Below are 22,382 nucleotides of genomic sequence, written 5' to 3' on the forward strand. Positions count from 1 at the left end.
AGGGCAAGCTGGATGTTCTTGAATCAGCTACCTTCCCTCTTACAGCTTCTTTCTGGACATCAAATGGGGACAGTGCATTTCTTCGCAGATTGGATATGAGGACTAGCTAGGCAGCCACAAAACAGTATAATGAGTCGAAATGTCTGCCTTGCATTTAGTAGGTGTGAAATAGAAGATGGTGATTGGCATTTGTGTTGCCTCCCACTTAGCATCTTAAATTTTGCCCTCTGAAAAATGGGGTGGTAGGTATTGTCTAGGGTTCTTTTCACTTATAAAATTTATCTTTGCTGAGTAGCAAAGAAGCAAAGAACTAGAAGCAAAGAAGAACTCACAGGCTGGCAGACAAGTCAGGTAGGTGAATGGGAATATACAATAGAACAAGCTTTTCACACAAATGAATCATTTCATACCTCCGCATAATGTTGTCGCTAGCCTGTTGGAAGAGATCAAAGCTGCTATTTCATATCATTAAAGTAATTATGATATCATTCATATATGCTAACCCAGGGAGAAGGGAAGAGCTTTCCAGAGCCCTGAAATAAAACCTTGTCACAGCGTAAGGCCTCCTCATGGCTTCAATTGTGCCTCAAAATTAGCCCAGGAGAACACCCCACACTGGCAAAACTATGAGCTTATCTGAGGTAGCTGCTTTGTCAGCGCATCCTTTCTGCTAGTTCCTTCCAACCTGAAGTTCTCTGGCTCTCAAATGCCCTATTATTAGCCTCTGTTTTATAATTGCTGGAGAATGGTCCCTCCAGCCGTGGAGCCCCCCCACAGCCACCCCTCCCTCCTGAGGCTCAGAGCTGAGAGCTCCTAATTGAATTTCTGCCCTTCAGGAGCACAGGGTCATTGGGATCAGTGTGCTGCCAAAGGACGCCAGGGAGGCCGGCGAGGCATAATGGCCTCCTGCCATCATTTCGGTGTCTGCACCCCCACCGTGGAGCACCCCTCGGCCTGAAGCCTGGGGTCTGTTTATTTAATGTGATCTTCTGTTAAAAGAACTCCTTCAGCTCGAACTTCAACTGCGTGTCTGGGGTGTTTAAATGAGAAAGTAGTAGAAGGAACTGAAAAGCCAGCTTGTTTTAGGAACTCATACAACCTTCCTTTCTCGGGTTGCTTCTGTACGTGTGTGTCACTTTATAAGCCAACACGCCAAAATGCTACTTGAGCCATTGAGGGTAAGCCCTCGATATTTAACTTACTTTCATCTGAGCCTCATGGCAGCTCTGCTAGAGAAAGAAAGATGTTTTAGTTGTAATACGTAGGACATTTTGCTTGAACATGCCAATAAGTATCGCTAATGTAGCTCCCGTGCATTCTCCTTGAATAATTTAACAATGGCTGATGGTCAAGATATCCTTCAAGGGATGTTTAAATTTTTCGAAAGATTTTAGCACTAGAAAATCATTTCTTATACCTAAGATGTTAATAACTTACTTTTAGATTATAGCTATTAACTGATTTTTCATGTATTTCATGTGTGTATGTAAAATCATAGATTAATCTGGGTAAAGAAAAAGAATCTTGATTTCATATGTTAATCAATGTGACACTTATTAGGTTTGCAAAACCACACTCTTATCTGCTCTTTCCACTCACCATTAAAATTCAGATTTGGAGGGAATGGAATAAAAAATGTCATTGTGTCCCAATATTTCTGCAAACCACTGGGACAGAAGAGAGGCAATAATTCAGAGAATAAGTGACCAGTGGCATAAAGAATTTATAACATGAAACTGATTATTTTTAATTGCATCTAAAATAATTCTGAAATTTCCTTTCTGGAGTGTGAAGGGAATGTTCTTTGATAGCAGCTTAACTCTCCATGCCTTTGTTGGAAAAGGGAGTGCAAGCTTCAAAATGAGAAATGAGGAGGCTTATCTTCCAAATGCAAATTTATTTTTATTTGAAATTAAAATGGTTTATTAAAAATAATCTGATGCATCTAACCCCCCCACCCCCCAGGACAGTAGAAAACATGAATACCAACATGCATAAGATTATGCCACTGAGAGACTATTTTAAGCAACTAAAAAGCAAGTTTCTTCTTCTCACAAGCTCTCACTGGCTTCAGGACCTTGGTATTTTGGAATCTTCTATGCAGATATGTGCTATGTACATATAGATCATATAGATTGGATGATACAAATCACATAACTTGCCACATTATATTGAACTAGAAAATGCTCATCTCCAACCCTCTCTTATGAGTTTTTTTAGAACATTTAGCACTATATTCCTACCATCTCTCACTGGACCTGGAACATTGAAAATGCTTAATAAACGGTGGCATAATGATGGAAACAATATACACAATTAACATTTGTTCTTAATGTAGGTAGGATAGGACTAAACATACATTCTATACTGCTCACATATGACATGTATAAACACATTCTATATCATTCACATGAGACATGAGTTTTTAGATTATGTTCGTCACCAAACCATGTTTAATGCTTTCATTTATTTCCTGTTTCTTTTAAAAATTTTATTCTTAATTTCTCATTTGAAAAAAAGGTGCCAAGGCAGTTCTACATGTAAATACACTTAATGAAGACATTCCCTCTAAGTTCACCATTTTAAGAAGGACCCCTACCATCCCCAGGATGGCTCTGGTGGCCAGTGATTGTCAGGGTTTGTCCAACACGGAACCCTGTCTTGCTAGATCATGTTGCTTTCCCCATGCCCCCAACAGCAAATTCCCTAAAGAAAGGACCATCTTTCCTTGTTTACCATTGAACCTCCGTGCCCTGATGATGCCGGATATTTAAGAAGTATCCCATATAGATGTGTGTGTGCACATGTGTGTACATAGGGCTAATTTTTCTTATCCTGAAATTCATAAAACCATCAAAATAACTGTTATCATTAAAAAATACAGAATTATAGAGATGTACTCCAAAATAAAATTCAGAAAGGCTGTCTTCAGTTTCTATCTATAAGACAAGGAGAGATTGATCCTCTTGTCACATTCCTGTGAAACTTATATTAAGAAGTTAATATAAATAAGATATATGTGCATATCTTCAAAGTTTTATTTTCAAGCAGTTGGAATTTCAGGATTCCTGGATCACTGGGATTTTAGCAGAGAGAGATTGGTTGGTGGAGAAGCCAAGTGCGTAGATCTTAGAGTAAGCTGGCATCGTCTGAGTCCGGGCTGCACTGCTGTGTAGCCTGAGCAGTGCCCTTGGCCTCATCGTTTACATCAAGCATGTCAAACTCACGGCCCACACGAATATTTTTGCAGCCCAGCCAATATAACGGTATGTAAGGAACGTTTTAATAAAAATTTCATGACTTAACTTTTACAATATCCTGTTATACATAATTATGGATAATGAACTACAACATTTGCTAATGACTGATCACTACAATCGTGTTGCATTCATTTCCCTTACGCGCCTAATGCACAGGCGCACCATTTCTCTCCACTAATACTAGCAGCGAATATTTTAGCAGCCCATTGCCCTGTGGTTAGCCTTGTACTGATTTGCTTGGTATGCGCAACAGGACATATTTCCCTTTCAGGGAACAAGAAAAATAGGTTTATTTGCATTATGCTTATTAATTTGTTCAGTTATTCAGTGTCTGGTAAGTTAATGTTCAAGAAAGAAATATTAATTTTTATTAAAATGTTCCATTATTTTATGTTAATGATTACTCATTTATTTCAGCCCTTTGTATTCACCATGTCTCTCTCATAGTAAACCTACTATGAAAATTGAAGCCTTTGTTTTTTTGCAGCCCACATGAATGTAAACCTTGTTTATTTGGCCCGGGTTAGCCTTTGAGTTTGACATGCTTGATTTATACCCTACTCCTCCCTCCCAGGGTCCCCGTGGGGCCCCACACACAGGAGCAGCATGTGGGCAGCCGAGGCTTATTGCTTCAGCTGGGTTTGCCAATGCCTTCCACTCGGGGAGGGGCCGTTATCTGAGGTACACAAGGACAGTGTGCTTTGCTCCTCACATCGATTTTACATTTTTCTTTAAAATGCTCAGACCAAAGTGAAGTGGAAAGAAATGCCATCTTTAGGAAGGTGGAAATGCTGCCCAGTGATCTAAAACTTAGGCTAGAACAAGAGTCCTCTCCTTAGTAGAGGGCAGACTGCACCAGGGTGTTGCAAATTCCCTGGTTGCCTCAGGAGATTGGGCAGAACACCCAGCCATCTCTGTCCTGTTCCAGAAGGTTTCCCTGGAATCTTTGCCCGAGAAGCCTGCACAGCAAGGCTGAGGTACCACGGGTAACGCTGCTCACATCTAGCCATACAGATAGAGCATCTCTAGCTAATAGCATATTGATGGAGATGCTCTTCATTTTCAACTAAACCTGGTTAGGCCATCATGTCCACTTAAACGTCTGCCTCCGGGCATATCCACGTAAACCTCTGCCTGTGCTGTGGCTCCTGGGCTGCTCCAGCCTTTGGGGACTGTGTGCGCAGGCAGGAAGTGGTGCTGGAAGCATATACAAGGGCTACTGTAGAGGGTACACCGAAGGGTCCTCAGCCAGAATAGCCTGAACTCTACGAGGGAATGAGAGGTTGTTGTTTTTTTATTTTGCATGTTCCTCTCTTCAAGATTGTCAACAAGAATCCCCTTAACAAAAGGTGGCGTCTGGTTCCTTCTTTTCTCCTAAATTTGCTGCCTGAATAACTACAATGACCCTTGATTCTGAAAAGTGTTCTTGCCCATGACTAGGCATTCTTTTTTTTTTTTTAAATATATTTTATTGTTTCTTTACAGAGAGGAAGGGAGAGGGATAGAGAGTTAGAAACATCGATGAGAGAGAAACATCTATCAGCTGCCTCCAGCACACTCCCTACTGTGGATGTGCCTGCAATCAAGGTACATGCCCTTGACTGGTATCGAACCTGGGACCCTTCAGTCTGCAGGCCGACGCTCTATCCACTGAGCCAAACCAGTTAGGGCCATGACCAGGCATTCTTATGTTGTGAAATAATTTCTCTGCGTCAGTTTTCTCTAACTCTCGCAGCGGGTCTAAGCTGATCCCTGTGTGCTGGGGCAATGGAGTGCCCATCTAGAAGCCCTGGCATAAATCAACTGACCTGTGAACAGCTGTGCAGATAAAACAGCAACATACACACCAGACACGTGTTGTATCCCACATACTCCCCAAGATTCACTACCTGCTCATACCAGACAGGTACACGTTATTACATCAATCCTCACAATGGATCCTCGAGTGAATAATATAATTTCCCCATTAAACAGACAGGAAAACAGAGTCACAGAGACATTGATGAAGTAGGAAATGAAAAACATTTTTTCTCTTAAAGCTATAGCCAACAAGAAGAAAATCTTGGAAAATCAAGACTTGGCTGCAGAATTGAAGGAATAACAGAAAATTGCTAATTTGTCAGAGCATCAAAATTAGCAGTAAGAAGGCTAAACCCTCAGAAAATACATAGGACTCCCTTGGCAGGCCCTGTCTGCCCCTTTTAAGCCACAGTCTCCCCTTAATTAAGTAGGCAGACATTATACTGTTTCTCCCAGGGACTCCAGCAAACATTCTCTGGCTTGGTTTCCACGTGAGAGGGAGGGAGGGAGAGGGAGGGCCTGTCATCTACATAATGCCAGCCGTGCATTTGGAGTTTTCTATATGCTGCTGTTTTCAATTCTTGCATTAACCTTTTAAGGCTGATTTTTTTTTTTAATCCTCACCCGAGAATGTTTTTCCCATTGATTTTTAAAGAGAGTGGAAAGGTGGGAGGAAGGGGAAGAGAGAGAAACATCCATGTGAGAGAGACACATCCATCAGTTGCCTCATGTAACTGGTGCCAGGGATCGAACCCGCAACTCAAGTTTGTGCCCTTGACCGGGAATGGAACCTGAGACACTTCAGTAGGCAGGCCAATGCTCTAACCACTGAGAACATCGGCCAGGGCAATTTTTTTTTTATAAAGAATTAAAGTTTCTGGTTAAATGACTTGCTAAAAAATTCACACAGCCAGTAGAAAGCTGAGCAAAGCTGTTAACTCAGATCTCTCCATCCTGAATGCCCATGTTTGCCTCATGTACCTCTTACCCTGTCCTATAAGGGAGCTATTTAGAAAAGCAAATTTATGTCAATTCTTTTTTTTTCAATTTTTGATAGAACAAAATAACCAAATCATAATAACTGCCTCAAAAAATACCATTTCATGCTTCAACTAGAGCTGCCAAACAAGTTAGAAACACAGAAAAATAAGGTAAAAGTCATTGGCAATTAACTAAAAGATGTTATTATTCCTTATAATAATGCGTTTTCTGGTATTTTGCATGGTATTTCAGTAACCCTTTAAAAACACCAGTTCTGGCCCTGGCCGGGTGGCTCAGTTGGTTGAGCATTGTCCCATACACCAAAAGGTTGGGGGTTAGATCCCTGGTCAGGGTGTATATGGAAGGTCAGTATTTCTTTCTCACATCAATCTCTCCGTGTTTCTGTCTCTTTCCGTTCCTCCCTTTCTCAAAACAAAAAAAATCAGTGAAAAATACCTTCCGGTGAAGATAAAAAATAAACAAAACCCCAACTCCAGTTCAATCAAACAAATTACACTAGAAGGAGCAAACCAGTGCCGAAGTGCCATCAAGTTGCAAAATTAAGTACATTGTGTTGTTGTTCTTTGTTTGCTTTTGAAGCTAATGAGACAATTTTGACAAACTTCATCCATGGAAAAGAACAAGACGAATGGTTATAACTTGGCTCATTTCTTCTTGTCAAATGCAATCAGCAGACCGCCCGTTATGAACGTGGCTACTGCGAATTATTCAAATTACATCTGGGCTCTGGCAAATATTCTCAGGAACATTCATCTGATGAAGCTGAATATCCGTCTAAGATTCCTCCCCTGTGACCCAATCCCGTTCTGCGGGGCCTCTGCCTGGGTTTACAGATGGCTCAGCCTCCGTCCTGCTCTGTCAATGGAGTCCGGGGAAATGTGCCAAAACTCCATTTCCATTCTGACTTGCTTCAACCACACAGTCATTAGCTGCTCTCGGAGCACTTAGGAGAACATTTGATAAAGAGGACCCTCGCTGGGTGGGAGAGCTAAGGGATTTCCAAAGTGACAGCCCGAAGCACTGAGAGGGATGGCCTGCAATTTCAGCCACTAAATCACGGGGGTATGGTCGCCTCGCACACAGCCGCCTCTCTTACAAATGGAAGCTTTGATTTGAAAGCTCACTCAGGCAGAGCGCAACACAGCAAGGACAGAGACTCCCTGGGGGGCTCTGTCACCTTTCAATGGCTCCCCCCACTCAGGGTTCCTCCCAGCATTTCCCCAGATGCCTGCCCAGGCCCTCGGTCCCTTTATGGAGGCATCGACTCAGGCAAAGGTCGCCAGTGGACAGCTTTCCTCTTTCTCTAGCAGTTCCATATTTCAACTGATTCAAGCATCTTCAAGTGAATTGCTTGATTGATTTCCAAAATGATCACTACAGGTCAAATTCAGCTCAAATGCTCTCCTTTCCAAAGCTTTGAAAATCCATTTGTGCAGCAAGGATGGTAAAACATTTAATGAACTTCAATTCAGACGAGACACATCCTTTTCACTTGAAGCACGTTGGTCCACACAAATGCCTAGCAATCTTTTCGGTTACAGTGGCTACCTCTTTGACTCTAGTGAAATATACTACAGGTAGCACCGTTTCCCAATTTCTTAAAACAGCATAAATAAATATGTTAGAGAGCATCCTACTTTGATTCAGAATATTTTGATTCGAGGAGTTAGTAGGGAATTGCTTTCTTTCTTTATCCAGCTTCATTTATGAAGGATGTATCTTCCTACTTTTGTTTCAAAACAAGTGAATTTACTATTGAAAACATTATTATAAAATGTATGAACATATAAAGAGTACAAATGAATAATTAAAAGAAGAGACAGACACACTCGAATATACTAGGCAGTTTTATATCTGAAAGGGCTTAATGGAAAGTTCTCTTAGCTTTAAAAAAGTGAATTATAATGACCTCAATTTAACAGAGAAAGGGACACTATCTATCTTTCTTAATGGATAGGTGAGAAGCAGGGGCCAACCTTCTTAACCAGGAATTACATAAATGAAATACATGTGCCAGGTAGAGATCTTACAAAATTCATAAAGATCAAAGAAGAATATAGCTGCAAATCCCAATAGCATTTTCATTTACCTATCTTTCATAATTTGGTCAATTATTATATGTTCAACTTTGCAATTTAATAACCTGATTTGCATCCATAATGTGAAATAATAAACATTCCCATGTCCTTAAAACAGTTTAAATTGTCCAAACATCTAAATTCAGGATTTTCTTTTTCTATTACAAATAAACCTGTGTTGAACATCCTTACAAATAAATCTACATATGAGTCTTCCAGGTGAAATTCTTAGAATTGCCATAAAGATTTTGAAACATTATCTGCAGAGGGTATTTAACAATATGCACTTCGTCACATAGTGACTATGTTTCTACTGAACTCTCACCAGAATATTTGCTTTTTCAAATAATTAATGTATGCTAGCCAAACAAAAACATTAATTTGCATGTCTTTGTGAGGCTGAGTATTTTTCATGTTTATTGGTTATTTGTATTCCTTTTTAAGGGAAAAGTATGTTGTTCTCTTTGTCCATTTTCCTGTTGTTGAGGATAAAACCTTGTGTCACTGTTATTCATCTATGTGACTTTTCAAAATAATTACCTGCCATATTTGTTGTATAGTTTACTGATCATGTATCTGTCTTTTAATTTCATTTCTGATTTGCAATATTCATGTCAAAAACAACGTGTCAAGGTTGTGACAATGCTGTTCATTTATAGTTCAAGAAGCCCTTACAATTGCTGGTATAAATAAATATGTAATTTGTTACCGTTTCCATTAAGACTTTATTTATTTATTAATTATATAAACTTATGAATTTATTAAGAACAACTCTTGGTACAGAGAGAGAAGTAAAAATCCTATTTTGATTGGCTGTAACTGATAGTCGACCAAATTTGCCCCATGATCAGTGTCTCAGTTTTCCTTCGATTTATGAATGTCCCCTTATTCTATATGAAGTTTCACTGTATGCCATGTTCTCTTTTTATGAATCAGTCAGCCAATTGTCTATGACGTCATAGTATATTTTAAATTCAGTGAGATCAAGTTTGCTTATTTACTAATTATTCTTTAAAATCCCTCTGTCCAGTGTTTTAGAATCTTTGCATTCCTCTGAAATGTTCATTGGTTTGCTCTATAATTTTTAATTATTCATACTATAAATGGATTTTGAAAAGATCTGAAAATACACTAAAGAGAGAAAATAACAAATAGAAACACATGAAACCTCCCTTATCCAAGGCTGGCACTGTTAACATTTTTGTGCATTTCTTTCAAAATCTCTATCAGGGATCACCCTGCTAGTTTTGCTACGATTCTTCATTGGCTGGTAAACAGAAAAGTGTTAAAGTATGATCAAAATTATTATGTAGAAAAAAATGTTTGATTCAGTTTATCGTAGAAATGTGATTTATTCTTAAAATACTAGAAAACATAATCAATTTCTCTCAGATGTGAATGTCTAATCTTTTGAGACATGGAAAAAGTAAACAAGTTAATGAGCTAGATTCACTCACACCCTTTTACATTGTTGCTCTGATATATTACATCATGTTTAATTTCACTGGAAACATAATCCAGTTAGTAATGTATCATAAAGATATCCCAGTAGCATGCCAGTCATGCGGAACACTTTCTCTGGTTTTCTTTATATCCTAACGATGAAGAATTTCACTTGCTCCCAGCACATTACAAAATATAGTGCCATTTAATTCCTAAGTTCATTTCTGTATGTATTTATTCAGCAGTATCTTGGTGATAAGAAGCGCTCAATAAACATTTGTCAAATGGAGAAGAATGAAACACGCCACTTAAATAGAGTGCTGTGCAAAATGGCACATTATTAATGACTACATTGGAAGTCCTAGAAGTGGCTGATGTAGGAAGAAATGTAAGTCTTTATTCAACAGCAAAGTCTGGGAGATGAATAGCGGGCACATGCGATGTTGATTTATTCATATGCACAAGTAGGAGATTTATAGGTCGCTATTAAGCTACTCGAGTTCCGACTCAGTTTTAGGCTGGTCTTTTGTCATGATTAGCTATGTTGTGACTATGTTAAACAACAGGTCGAATGTGATGAAATATGCAAAATGATTGAACAGATTTTACATGGACATTGTTCCAGCTAAGCCGTGGCTGTATCTCTGCTTGCGTTTAAACAATTGGACTCATGCACATCTACAAAAGCAAAAGCTCTCTTATATCTGGACCTGAGGTCCACTGTCAGATGAATTGGGCTGGGCCTCCCAATTCATCTGTATGTTGAAGTCATAAACTCCAAACTTAGACTGTGACCATATCTGGAGAAAGGGTTTTTATAGAGGTAAAGATAAAATAGGGTCACTAAGTTAAAATAGGGAGTGGACCCAGATCCAGTATGACTGGTATCCTTATAAGAAGAGCAAATCTGGATGCAGACATGCACAGACTGAAGACAAAGAGAGGACACAGGGAACAGTCAGCCACCTATAAGCCAAAAAGAGATTGGGAAGGGCGCCCCTCTTCCACGGCCTCAGAAGGAATCACCACCAGCACCCTGACCTCAGGCTTCTGACTTCCGGACTGTGAGAAAATAGATCCTGGCTATGTAAGCCCCCCGATCTGTGGTGCTTTGTTACAACAGCCTAGCAAATTATGTCCATGAACTAATAGACAATATAATGAGGAAGAATGTTGAGAGAGAATAAGACATATTTCAACCCCTCATCTTTAGAAAAAAATGAGTCATGCCAGCCAGCATACTATCCTCGGGGTCAACCACCATCAGAAAAGTCACTGTTTCAGATGAGACCTCTGACTTACCCACCCCATCACTAACCCATTAGGAATTGAAACTCAACTGATTTTCCCTGCCCACTTCCACACCGTGCGCCCTGGGATTGGTCAAGGTAGCTGTAACATGTGCTCGCGTATCTGTAAGAGTGTGCAAGCTTGCCATGCTTTCAAAGGGTAGCTCATTCTTGGCTTTGCCCCGAGGTCTCCTAGTCACCCGTGCGTCTCCTACCTGTGTCCGTGCCGACCTAACAAATGTAACAATAGGAGAGGAATGCAAGGAGGAGCCATTCCCAGTCCTTTCACCCCCAACCCAGGGTCACAGAGAACAGGAAAACGATATACTTTTTATGAACAGGGTACATGTAATGGCACTGCCCAAGGCACAGGACAGCCTCCATGGCGAGGTGAGAAGGTCACAGTTGTTAACCTGACATGCGATGCGCAGTAGCGTTTACAGAGACCTGCCACTATCACCTCTCAGCTCTTCCAAACCTGGGACCGGCCCACTGTGGCAGCTCACGAGGCTGGCCCAGGGCGCCAGGCAAGTGCCACTGACACGTTCTAAGTTCGCAACTCTACCATGCATTTCTCTGTGTCATCTTAATAATAGTCAAGTTTTATAATAGCAACAGAGAGAGCAAAGTCATAATTTTCCATGCTTCATGACTCAGAATAATTAATTTAATAACTGTGTCATGTGAGAAGAGTAAAGAAAGAGGAGGGGGTGTGGATATATATGATCACTGAAGCATAAACAAAGCTGCAAGGAAAACAAATTGCAGGGAGAGGGCTGGAAGGAAAGCTTGCTGGAAATATTTTTCAGATGCTAATTTGATTCTTCTATGGAGCCTTAGAGCAGCAGGGTCCGCAGGTGCACTGTTTATCTCCACATGTTTTTATTTTTAGCAGTTACGTAACCTCATGTCTCTAAAAACCAATTAAACACCTTCCTGATATCTACTGAGAGTTTTCCCTAAGTAGTTCTCTACCCAGGCTGCAACAGAAGGGCGATTCCATTTACAAGCGCCGGCTGGAGGGCATTTCATCATCAGAGGTGTTGGAAATGTATCGAAATGAATAAATGGGGCAGAAGCAAAGGAAGACGCCGTTTGCCTGGACACAGTGACAGTCTCGGGTTTGGTGCACAGCAAACATTAAGATGCCAGATCTCAGATGAGCAGTTCTCTCTGTTGTGCCACACTCTATAGCAGTGGTTCTCAACCTGTGGGTTGCGACCCCTTTGGTAGTCGAATGACCCTTTCACAGGGGTCGCCTAAGACCATCCTGCATATCAGATATTTACATTACAATTCATAACAGTAGCAACGTTACAGTTATGAAGTAGCAACGAAAATAATTTTATGGTTGGGTCACAACATGAGGAACTGTACTTAAAGGGCCAGAAGGTTGAGAACCACTGGTCTAAAGGTTTCCAAGAAGGGATTCCTCCAAGTGGAAGCACATGTGCCTAAGACCCACACCAAAACACAGGCCGCTAAAGGGAGTGAACCATTATTCCTATCAGGTTGGTAGTCCTTAAGGCAAATCGCCCTTTACTTAATCAGGTAAAACTCAGATCTTGTCTACTTCCATTCAGTTTTATCTTCCTCAGATACAAGATACCAGCCTTCTCCCTTCTCCCATTAAGACTCTTGATTCCACCATTCAAACAGCGGGACTGTAGGCATCTCATTGTAAATTCAACGGGCTGCAACTCCCCTCCCCCGCCAGGCCTCTCTGAGGGCCCGACTCGGGCCAGGGCCGCAATGGCTTACCGACAGTGTTTGTGGGATCCGGTCAGGGTTTCGATCACGAAGCACTCGCCGTCGTTGAGACAGTAGGCCAGGTCCTTGTCCCGGCAGGGCTTGAAGTGCTCGGACCGCTCGGTGGCATATGTGGTGGTGTCTGTAAGGGAAGCACACAGATCGGTGCGGTCAGTGGTGCGTTCTGACACCCCGGCTCCTGGCACTGCCCTGAATCTCCACACGGAGGCCCTCTCCTGGCACTGACTATGGGAACGCTAGACAGACCGGATAAAACCTCCCCTATAATAAAAAAATGCAATTGGATGTGACCTCCTCCAAGTTCATACAGTGGAACCTAATCCCCAAGGTAATGGTATTAGGAAGCGAGGGCCTTTGGCAGAGATTAGGTCATGACTGATCCAAGGCCTGCTTGGCCCATTGGGTCACGTGAAGACACAGCGAGAAGACGGCCTTCTATGAACCAGGAGGACCTCACCGGACACTGCATCTGCAGGCACCTTGACCTCGGGCTCCCCAGCCTCCAGGGTTATGAGAAATAAGTTTCTGCTGTTCCTTAGAAGTAACCCAGTCTTTGGTACTGTTACAGCAGCCCAGACAGATTAAGACAACCACGGCATTGAATCGCCTTATTTCTCCATGAGGTTTTAACAACTGGGATCACTGGAGACAAGCCTTATCTGAGGATGCACTCGCATGAAAACCGAATGACCCTTCAAACTCCTCCAATCTGCTCTCATTAATTTCGGTTTTAGCAAACACATTGTGTGCGGGACTGAAACAATGCCCCCGCCCGTTTAGTGTTGCCAAATGTCATCAAACATCTGATCAGTGTCTATTGTGACTGTTTGTGGAAACCATTGTCAGTTTCTGTGAGGTTTTTTGATTGTTTATTTTTGTTTTTCAGTTATAGCTGTAATTGGCTAATAGCCAAGCCAATTATCCCTTCACTTTATCCTTTTGTTATGTAATTAAAATGCAAATGTTCCAATTTCTAAAACAGAATCTTTAATGTGAAATTTTATTCTGGTGATTCTTTAACAGAACCAAAATTATTGCCATTTTTTAAGCATTATCTTAAACATGTATTTTAAAATCATAATTACTTACATTTTTTTTTCAAGTAAGCAACACATCTACATCTACTTCCTAAACACAAAACTAGCCAGAAGTATGTGCTGTCTGCTAGACACAGACTCTATTATCACGTGTAGACATTGTAGTTTCACGTTTTCAGCAACAAGTGTATTAGCACTAATCTCACATTCAGAAAAATATATTTTAAAAGTCAAAGATGAAAAATGATTCGGCTTTTGAGCTCTTTTAATTTCCTTTTCACAGACCTACATTAACACTAATATTCACCAGCACAGGCAATTGTACCTGCTTACTACCTGGAGGTTGCAATGAGCCGTTCCTGGCCATCATCCACACTGAGGGGGCAGTGATCTTCCTAAAAGGAAATTCACTTCTGTCCTTCAACATTTAAAACTCCTCTGGGAGCCCCATTCCCATAGGAATAACTCAAAATCCCATAGGGGGGCAAAGAAAGACATAAGCCATCTGGAATTTTGCCTGTCTAATCTCATCTTCTTGCACCCTAAAACACACACCCTAATTTCTGTTATTTCATTTCCCCAAATACCAGGAACTATCACACTGCTCCAATCTAGACCATCTTTAGCTTTGCTGGAAGACACCGAGAAATCGTTCAGAGTGCGCGTTATTTTCCCCTTGCGTCCCTCTAGCACTTTTTATCGCTGGTATCACTGTGCTTAATGCTACAAGCAACCATTTGTTCACGTTTGTTCCTTTAGTCTGTGAGTTCCTTGAGGCCAGACTGAGCCTGAGCCTTAATCAGAATTGGTGCTCAGTAAAAACGTTTCCAGTAAATGTGATCACTCTAACATCACCAACAGTTTAAATGCCAGGATGAAAGATATGATAGTTACAATCATATGAACATTAATGCACATCCTACAACAAAATGTTAGATATAACTTCACATTAATGTTATCATTTTAGTATACTCATTTTAACATTGATAAATATTATCTTCAGATTCAGACAGATGCTCACTTATATACTACTCATATTCCACGAGCATTAAAGAACCCACTTCTAATATCCTTTCCTGATGATACAATGGGAACTTATTTTTTCCATTTCAAAATACCTTCCTATTAATACTTTGTCACAAAATAAAGGCTCTGTAAAACAGACATATCTTCTGTTTTCCAAGATAAATCTACAGGATGATTTGTTATTTAAGACAGTATGTGATAAATAGTTTCACAGGCTCAATCTCTCTTTCTGTGGGAAATACTTAAAATTCAAGAGCTCCAAGCAAAAGATTCAGTAGGGAACACCACACAGTTGACTGCTACTGTGACTGCTGAAGTATAGTAACTCATGATCAAGTTAATTAAGTTTTCCTTTAATTTCTATTATCCGTTTATTGATATCCACTGATCATTTCTCTAAGAACAGCTCTTCATTAACATGACCTACAGCATAAAAAGTGAGATCCTTCTTTCATAATCAGTGGTTTTAACAAGCTACAGGCTCCAAGAGCAATATGATGGCAAAGCAATTACAATCAATTAGTTTCATCTGACAACTACTTTCTCCAGTGGTTACCTCCCCATTCTACCAACTTCTTTCCCCATCATGTCATCCTCTATCAGAGGTTCAGAGACCCAGGTAAATGCCTCTGCAAACACCCAGGTTGGGAGAGAATGGAGATTATCAGGCTTAACATACTCAGGTTTCCTATTTCCACTGCTCAGAGAACCTCAAAGTTAAATTAAAATGCACCTGCTTATCCTTCACAATAACTTGACTGAATTAAAAGAAAATTGCATTAGTTGAGTAACTGAATATAATAAAAAGTAATGGGATGTTGGGCTTAATCTTTCTATCCTATATAATAAAAGGCTAATATGCAAATATGAACAGCGGAATGACCGGTTGCTATGATGTGCACTGACCATCAGGGGGCAGACGCTCAACACAGGAGCTGCCCCATGGTGGTCAGTGCACTCTCACAGGGGAGAGCCGCTTAGCCAGAAGCTGGGCTCACCACTGGCAAGCGCAGCTGTGGTGGCAGGAGCATCTCCCACCTCTGCTGCAGAACTAAGGATGTCTGACTGCCAGCTTAAGCCCTCAGTCAGACATCCCCCAAGGGCTCCTGGACTGTGAGAGGGCACAGACCGATCTGAGGAACCCCCCTGAGTGCACCAATTTCATGCACCGGTCTCTATTAGGTAAACAAACTGCAATTATCAATATATTTGAAATCTTTGAATTCACCTGAGCATTTGACCATATGGTACCCGTATAGCACTACTCACCAAAAATTACAGACATTGGGCAAGGTAAAGAAAACTCACCAGATGGAGGGGAAGAAAAGAGAAAAAAAAATACATGTATAGAGATTTTCTAAAAGAGAGGCCTGAAAGATAAAGGAATGTTAGGCTTAAAATGAACAAAGATGGTGCTAAGGAAGGCTCTCACAAGCACATGACCGAAGGTCCAGGTCTCAGGTCAAGGAAGTCCATTGCTGGCAGGGGGGACAGGGCTTGCACTTGGGGCCGCAGGGGTTGTGCAATTATCCAGACCACTCCTCTGGCACCAGTTATGTGTAGAGTTAAATGTGTTTTCTTATATTTTTATGGGCTTCAGTCTCTACCCCTAGGGAGGTCAGGGAGAGTGCCTTGCTTTTAAGTTTTGTATTTTTTCCACATCATGTAGCCTACAAAGTAAGCAATCAGTACAGTAATTAAACACACAGTGGGAGGTGGTGGTGCTTACTGCATTAAAGGCGAAATGGGAAGAACATGTAAGGCTGGAAGACAGAAATCCCTGCAGATTTTGCAATGAAAGTTAATTTATTAATGAATTAAAACAATGACTGGTTTTCCCCTTAAGTACCGAGTGGAACCTGAAGATTGCGGATGGAGGAGTTCTATGTTGCGGGCACAATGCCACACACAACGGGGAGCGCAGATTTTGTTGTGGGAACAAGAGTGCCAAATGGGCTATTACAGATAATAACTGTAGCAGATAATCAAAGAAAGGGGGAGTGTCATTTGGGCTACAGTTATCTTGGAGGGCTTCCCAAAGGGCTGGTCTTTGGGCGAGGTCTTAAAGGGGAATGATTTCATTGGCCCAGGAAAAGGAATGGCACCTACTGATCTGAAGAGGAGCACACCTAAGGAAGGAGAATGATGAGGCCTGCATAGACCCTAACACACGCTTCACATTCCTGGCTTGAAAATGTCAGTTTCATCAAGCAGTTCTTTCCTTCCCCCACTGAGTTCATGACATGACAACTCTCCAAGAAAAGTTAAGAATCTGGTGGTGCATCTAAAAGCTTTCAGGATTAGGAAAATGCTTTTACAGGCCAGAAGCCATTTCAATAAGGTCATTGGCTCCAGCAGTGGGTCTGCGGAAGCCCTGGTGGGAATGAACCTGCTGCTCTACATGACAATCCCCCCTGGAGTCTGCCACTTCGTGCCCCCCAGGAGTGAGCACTAGCATGGGACTGAGCTAGGAAATACTGAATGGCCGAGGAAAGCTGCAAGGAGAATGCAGCCGCGTTGGAAAGGGAAACAAACCATTTCTCAGCTGGCAAGAGGCAAAGATAGCTCTGTCCCTTGGCCCAGCCATCAGATGGCTGTTCACTTTGCTGGCGTGGGAAAAATGGGGAGTGCTGGGCATGGAATTTCAAGTTCAATTGAGTCTCAGGCCTGCTGTGAGGACTGAGGGTTCCTTGTGGGTCCCAGAGCTACCACTTCTCACTGCCCACATAAAGAGGACTCTTGTTAAATTTGCATGACCTACCTGCCACCTTCCCCTTTGAAATGTTGCTTTTAGAAACTCCTCTCTGGCTTAAGCAAACGCTCCCAGGACAGAGCTTGCTCAGCGGAATCGCATTTACTTGGGAATGGTGGAGCTTATTAATGCTGAGTATTTCCCCTTCTACCTGCATGTGCATGCACATGCCCATACAAACTGCGTCCAGCTCCAATAGATGTAATAGCAGCTGCTGTCACTGAAGCCGTTGGCGCGGGGTGGGCTCTATGCTCTGAGCTTCACACACACCGTCCTGCTCCCCACATCGCTGTACTGAATGGCTTCAGTCTATGTCACTCTCTCTAAATCCAGTGGATATTTAAACATTTCCCATCGCCTTGGACTCTCAGAAGAATCTGACATTCAGCTGCTGCCTTCATGACAAAAGCTTTCACTGGCTCCGATGGTGTCACATAGCATAGCCTTGATGTTCCCCTTGCTTTTTGGTTTCTGTAACCTCGGCCTCATCTAATTTGTATGTAAAAGCTGGCTAACTTAAGAACAGGTCTTCAAATAACTCCTGGCCTACTCTCAGCACAGTGTAAGCTTTTCCTTTAGCTGTGTCTGGCCTTAAAACAACAGTATGAGTTTTTGCTGTTACTTATGCTTTTATGCATATTTTACAAATGAAGAAATCAAGTCTCACAGCTTTACATCACGGGCACAAGATCACATGACTCTGACCTTGCAGCTTGCTCTACTGTACTGTCCTTCAGGGGCCACGTTTTTATTTCTATTTGTGTGATTGTTTTGTTTGTTTGGGTTGGTTTTCAGGTTTACTTATTCCCTGACTGAGGACTACTCCGTGTGTGGTCCTCAGGCCAGCAGCAGAGCACTGTCTGGGGGTGTATTAGAAGCATAACCGTGAGCCCCACCACAAACCTACCGCACCAGACCCAGGCAGGGAGGTCAGAAGTCCCCAGGTAGTTCTGCAAGGTAAACTCTGAGAACTGGCTGCCTGGGTGGTCCTGCCTGTTATCTCCTATGCACCTTACACCTCCAGCTAAAAGGTTTCTCTCTATGCCAGTCTGCCTACCTCTCCTTTCCTCCTGGTTATCCCAAAGGGACCTAAAAATTAACTCGTAGGAAATTGAACTTACTTCAGGATTCTTTCTCGGCTAACGTTACATCATTGATCCCTCAGTGCATATAGGGAGCCCCCTTCACCTCACCTCCGTGTGCAATCACCAACTACTGGCGATTCTACTTCCTGAATAGGTCTTGAACCTGCCACACACTCACAGCAACCTGAAGATTTCACCCACGGCACATATTAGGACCCAGCGAAACATTCTGGGGAATTCTCTGAGTTCCCACTAGGTAACTCTGCTCTTTACAAACTCCTTCAGATTGTCCTGCCACGTGTAGGCTCTTCTCAGAGGCACTTTGCCCATTTACGCCAAGGCCCCACGCCCTTCATTTTTCTATTTGTCTTTCATTCTAATGAGCAGAGACAATTTGACTGCTACTCAGAGACTTGAACCACAGATGACATTTAGGCCTGGGAAGTCCAGGCTTTGAGCTTATTTGTCAAAGTCAAACAGAAATGAGTCTTGCTCCAGGGGAAAGCCTCAGACTCTCTACTGAAAATTATAACCTTCATTATTGTCATCTGTTTGTCCCATGGACCATAGGCTTCTGGAAGATAGGAACATAATTTTCAGTTGCTTGTTGTTGTTGCTGTGTGTGTGTGTGTGTGTGTGTGTGTGTGTGTGTGGTTGGTGTTGCTAGTGCTTACTCGCTGCCCAATATAGAGAAGGAATATTTGCTGTATACCAAGTGTGTGTGTCCTCCCCCAAATTCCTATGTTAAATCCTAACACCCAATGTGGGGGTATTAGGAGGTGGGGCCTGTGGGGTGATTAGATCATAAGGGTGAAGCCTGCATGTAGGATTATTGCTCTTAGAAGAGACCCGGAGGGCTCCCTCACCCCTTCCACCACTGAGGGCACAGCGGGAAGATAGCCATCTATGAGGTGGGCTCTCGCTAGACTCCAAGTCTGTTAAAGCTTTGATCTTGAACTTCCAGCTTCCAGACCTGTAGAAATGTGCTTATTTTCTGTTGCTAATAAGCCACCCAGTCTACGGCATTGTGTTATAGCAGCCAGCATGGCCCAAGCACATATCCTCGCACCAACCCTGAATGATAGACTTTTATCTACTAGAGACGAGGTTTTTAAAATCCCCAGACAGACTTCATCCTTCCTAGTAAGACAGCCTTGCTGGGGTGTTGGGTTGTGAGTTGAGTGCCCCTAGGCTGAGCAGCCCTTAGGAAAGCAGGGCACACTATGGTGAATGCATAGCTTAAAAGTCCAGGACGCAAGAGGCCTGCAGGAGGAATTGTCGTGGACACAGGAGCAGCAACCGCTTACACTGGTCAGAAGAGGAGGATGCTTAGACATTTTTAAATGATTACCTCTAGTTCCAAACAAAACCGCAGAGGAGCTGGGTGGGACATTACGTGTGCTCCTTCAGGAACGTCACAACCTGGCTGCCAGCAGGATCATTTCCCACTTTCCAGATGTTCCCTCACTTGCATGAGCAGCACCAGGTACCCAGAAAGTCTGAAACCTCCCGCCAAGGAGGGAACATGGCCCTGTGTAGTGACAGGCCGGTACTGAATCCCGAAAGGAAGGAGAGAGCAGGGGGTGTGTCGTGTGCCCTTTCCGGCTTCTCCAGCACAGAGCCCGCAGCTCACAGCCTCCGGGTCTGTCCCTCTCTTCCAGGTCAGGTCCACGGGGTGTTCATGAGATGCCTTTAGGGCCTGAATTACACAGCTCTCCTTCCCATACGCCCCTACGAAACTTCCTCGTGGGATGTGATTTCTCATGCAATAATGTCTTTCACCACAGGATGACTGACCATGGCGGGGACAGGGTTTCATTCTGTGACATCTTTACTTCCCAGATGACATTACGTGACACAGAGTGGGTGAACACCCCTGGCGCATGCAGCAACAGCCTCCACCTGGTCTTCCTGAGCCCCCCTGAGAGCCTCCCGCTCAGTCAACAGGTGACACAGCCACCTTGAGGGCACACCTGAGCTCTCCTCCTGCTGTGCCTGCCGCTCCCTGGGCCCTCACTATGCCAGATTAGCAAACACTGCCCGTGTTCAGCTATTCCCCACCCAACTTCCTCACGCTAATCCCGAGTGACAGCCTGAGCACAGGCTGAGCACAAAGCTCCCTTCCCGTCCGCAGCTGCCCCTCCGTTGCTGTTCTCCATAACTCAACTCCAGAACCATCAGGCCCCCTCCAGGCGGGGACTCTACACACCACTGACCTTTCTTTCCATGGCCGGTGTGTCTCCTCTGCCTGGCAAAACATTTCTGATTGCTTCACACCTAGTTCACAAGTGAGCTCCCATGGAAGCCTTCCCCACATCCTGAGGTTGGCAGGAGCTGCCAGGATTTGGTGTCCGGTAACACTTCCTTCCTGCCTTTCATACTGTACTAATCACTCTGAATTCCAATTTAACGCTGTCTCTCTGTTCCCCACACTTCCCAGGCTAGACAATGGATTCCTGGATTCCTGCGGACGCGGCAAGGCCATCTCTATGTCCCCATAATTAACCTCAGGACGTAGCATATAGTATATGTTTCACCTATGCTTTCTGAGTATTATACTGGCTGTCACAGTGGCAGTTATACCAACACCACAGGCACACATATACCCTCCGCATGGCAAGGTAACACCACCTGGCAGCTCCATCTCAGTAATGTTTCTAGAGAGAAATGAAACCTATATATGCTTATGTGAACGTCCTTGAGGCTGACTGCTAATAATCAGCATTACTTTTTATGTCCGTGAGTACAATAAAAATGGTTTAATGGTTTTTGATACACATTTATATGTTTATTTACTCAAGAAATGTCTCCCAGACTCAAATTTCTTGCCTGTCAAGTATGTGCAGAGTTGATACTCCAAATATCAACGTGTCTGGAAATGACAGGGCCAATCAGAATGAACCTGGCTATAGCTTAAAGGGGTCCTGGAGACCACGGGGCACCCAGGTGTTAACTCTGTGCTCTCTGGATTAATCCTGAGGATGATGGGGAAGCCTGGTGCAGGGCACCCTGGGTGTGTGGAGACACTTCACGGAGAGGGTTTTGAGCCGTGGTTACTCGCCAACTACAATCAGTGCAATATTTTAACAGTGAATGTAATTGATGAAGCATGCTACTGCATGTCAGACTTTCTCGTGGTCTCAATTTGTCTCAGCTGCTTTAGTTGCAGCAATTCAAACCAGAAAATCTTAGGATAATAGAAACCCTAGAAGTTAACATTTGAAAATGATGTTTGAAATAAAGCCATTAATCAGATATAAATATCTTCATTTTTCAGAAGAGAAATGGAAGCACAGAGTGATCATTCAGTATTCTTGGATCTCACAGCTGGTAAATGGGAAGGCAGGGGTAAAAACCAGAAAAGCAAAACTCCATAACAGACATTCTTCATCCTCCCTCGCGCCACAGTTCTATCTGCACTCAGCCGGGATGTGTTTAAGGTGTTTGTATTCGAGCCTCTACCTGCCACACTCTATTAGTCATTCTATCATTATGAGTAAATGTGAGAGTAATTAGGATGTGATCATTTTTCATCGTCTCACACATCCACCCAAGACCCATTTTTCTGGGCACATCCTGAAACACTTTACAAACAGTAAAGTACATATAGTTTTTTTAAAAAATATATTTTATTGATTTTTTACAGAGAGGAAGGGAGAGAGATAGTCAGAAACATCAAGTTTTTGACACTGAGAGTTTCTATTACTGTACCTTTCAAATGTCCTTGTCATGCTATTACAGCTTTGAAATAATGTCTATATAGTTTTTGACACTGAGAATTTCTATTACTGTATCTTTCAAATGTCTTTGTCATGCTATTACAGCTTTGAAATAATGTCT

At 42.6% G+C, this 22,382-nt stretch overlaps 1 protein-coding gene across 1 annotated transcript in view; it reads right to left on the reverse strand.

Moving 5' to 3' along the window:
* NRG3 (neuregulin 3) overlaps nucleotides 1-22,382 on the reverse strand; it is a 1,107,294-nt gene that overhangs the window by 605,558 nt on the left and 479,354 nt on the right. Inside the window, exon 2 of the mRNA XM_006755074.2 lies at nucleotides 12,634-12,763. Coding sequence (XP_006755137.2) covers nucleotides 12,634-12,763 — 130 coding nt within the window. The remainder of the gene's footprint in view (nucleotides 1-12,633; nucleotides 12,764-22,382) is intronic.

The sequence above is a fragment of the Myotis davidii genome, unplaced genomic scaffold, assembly GCF_000327345.1.
Source record: "Myotis davidii unplaced genomic scaffold, ASM32734v1 scaffold112, whole genome shotgun sequence".
Lineage (NCBI taxonomy): Eukaryota > Metazoa > Chordata > Mammalia > Chiroptera > Vespertilionidae > Myotis > Myotis davidii.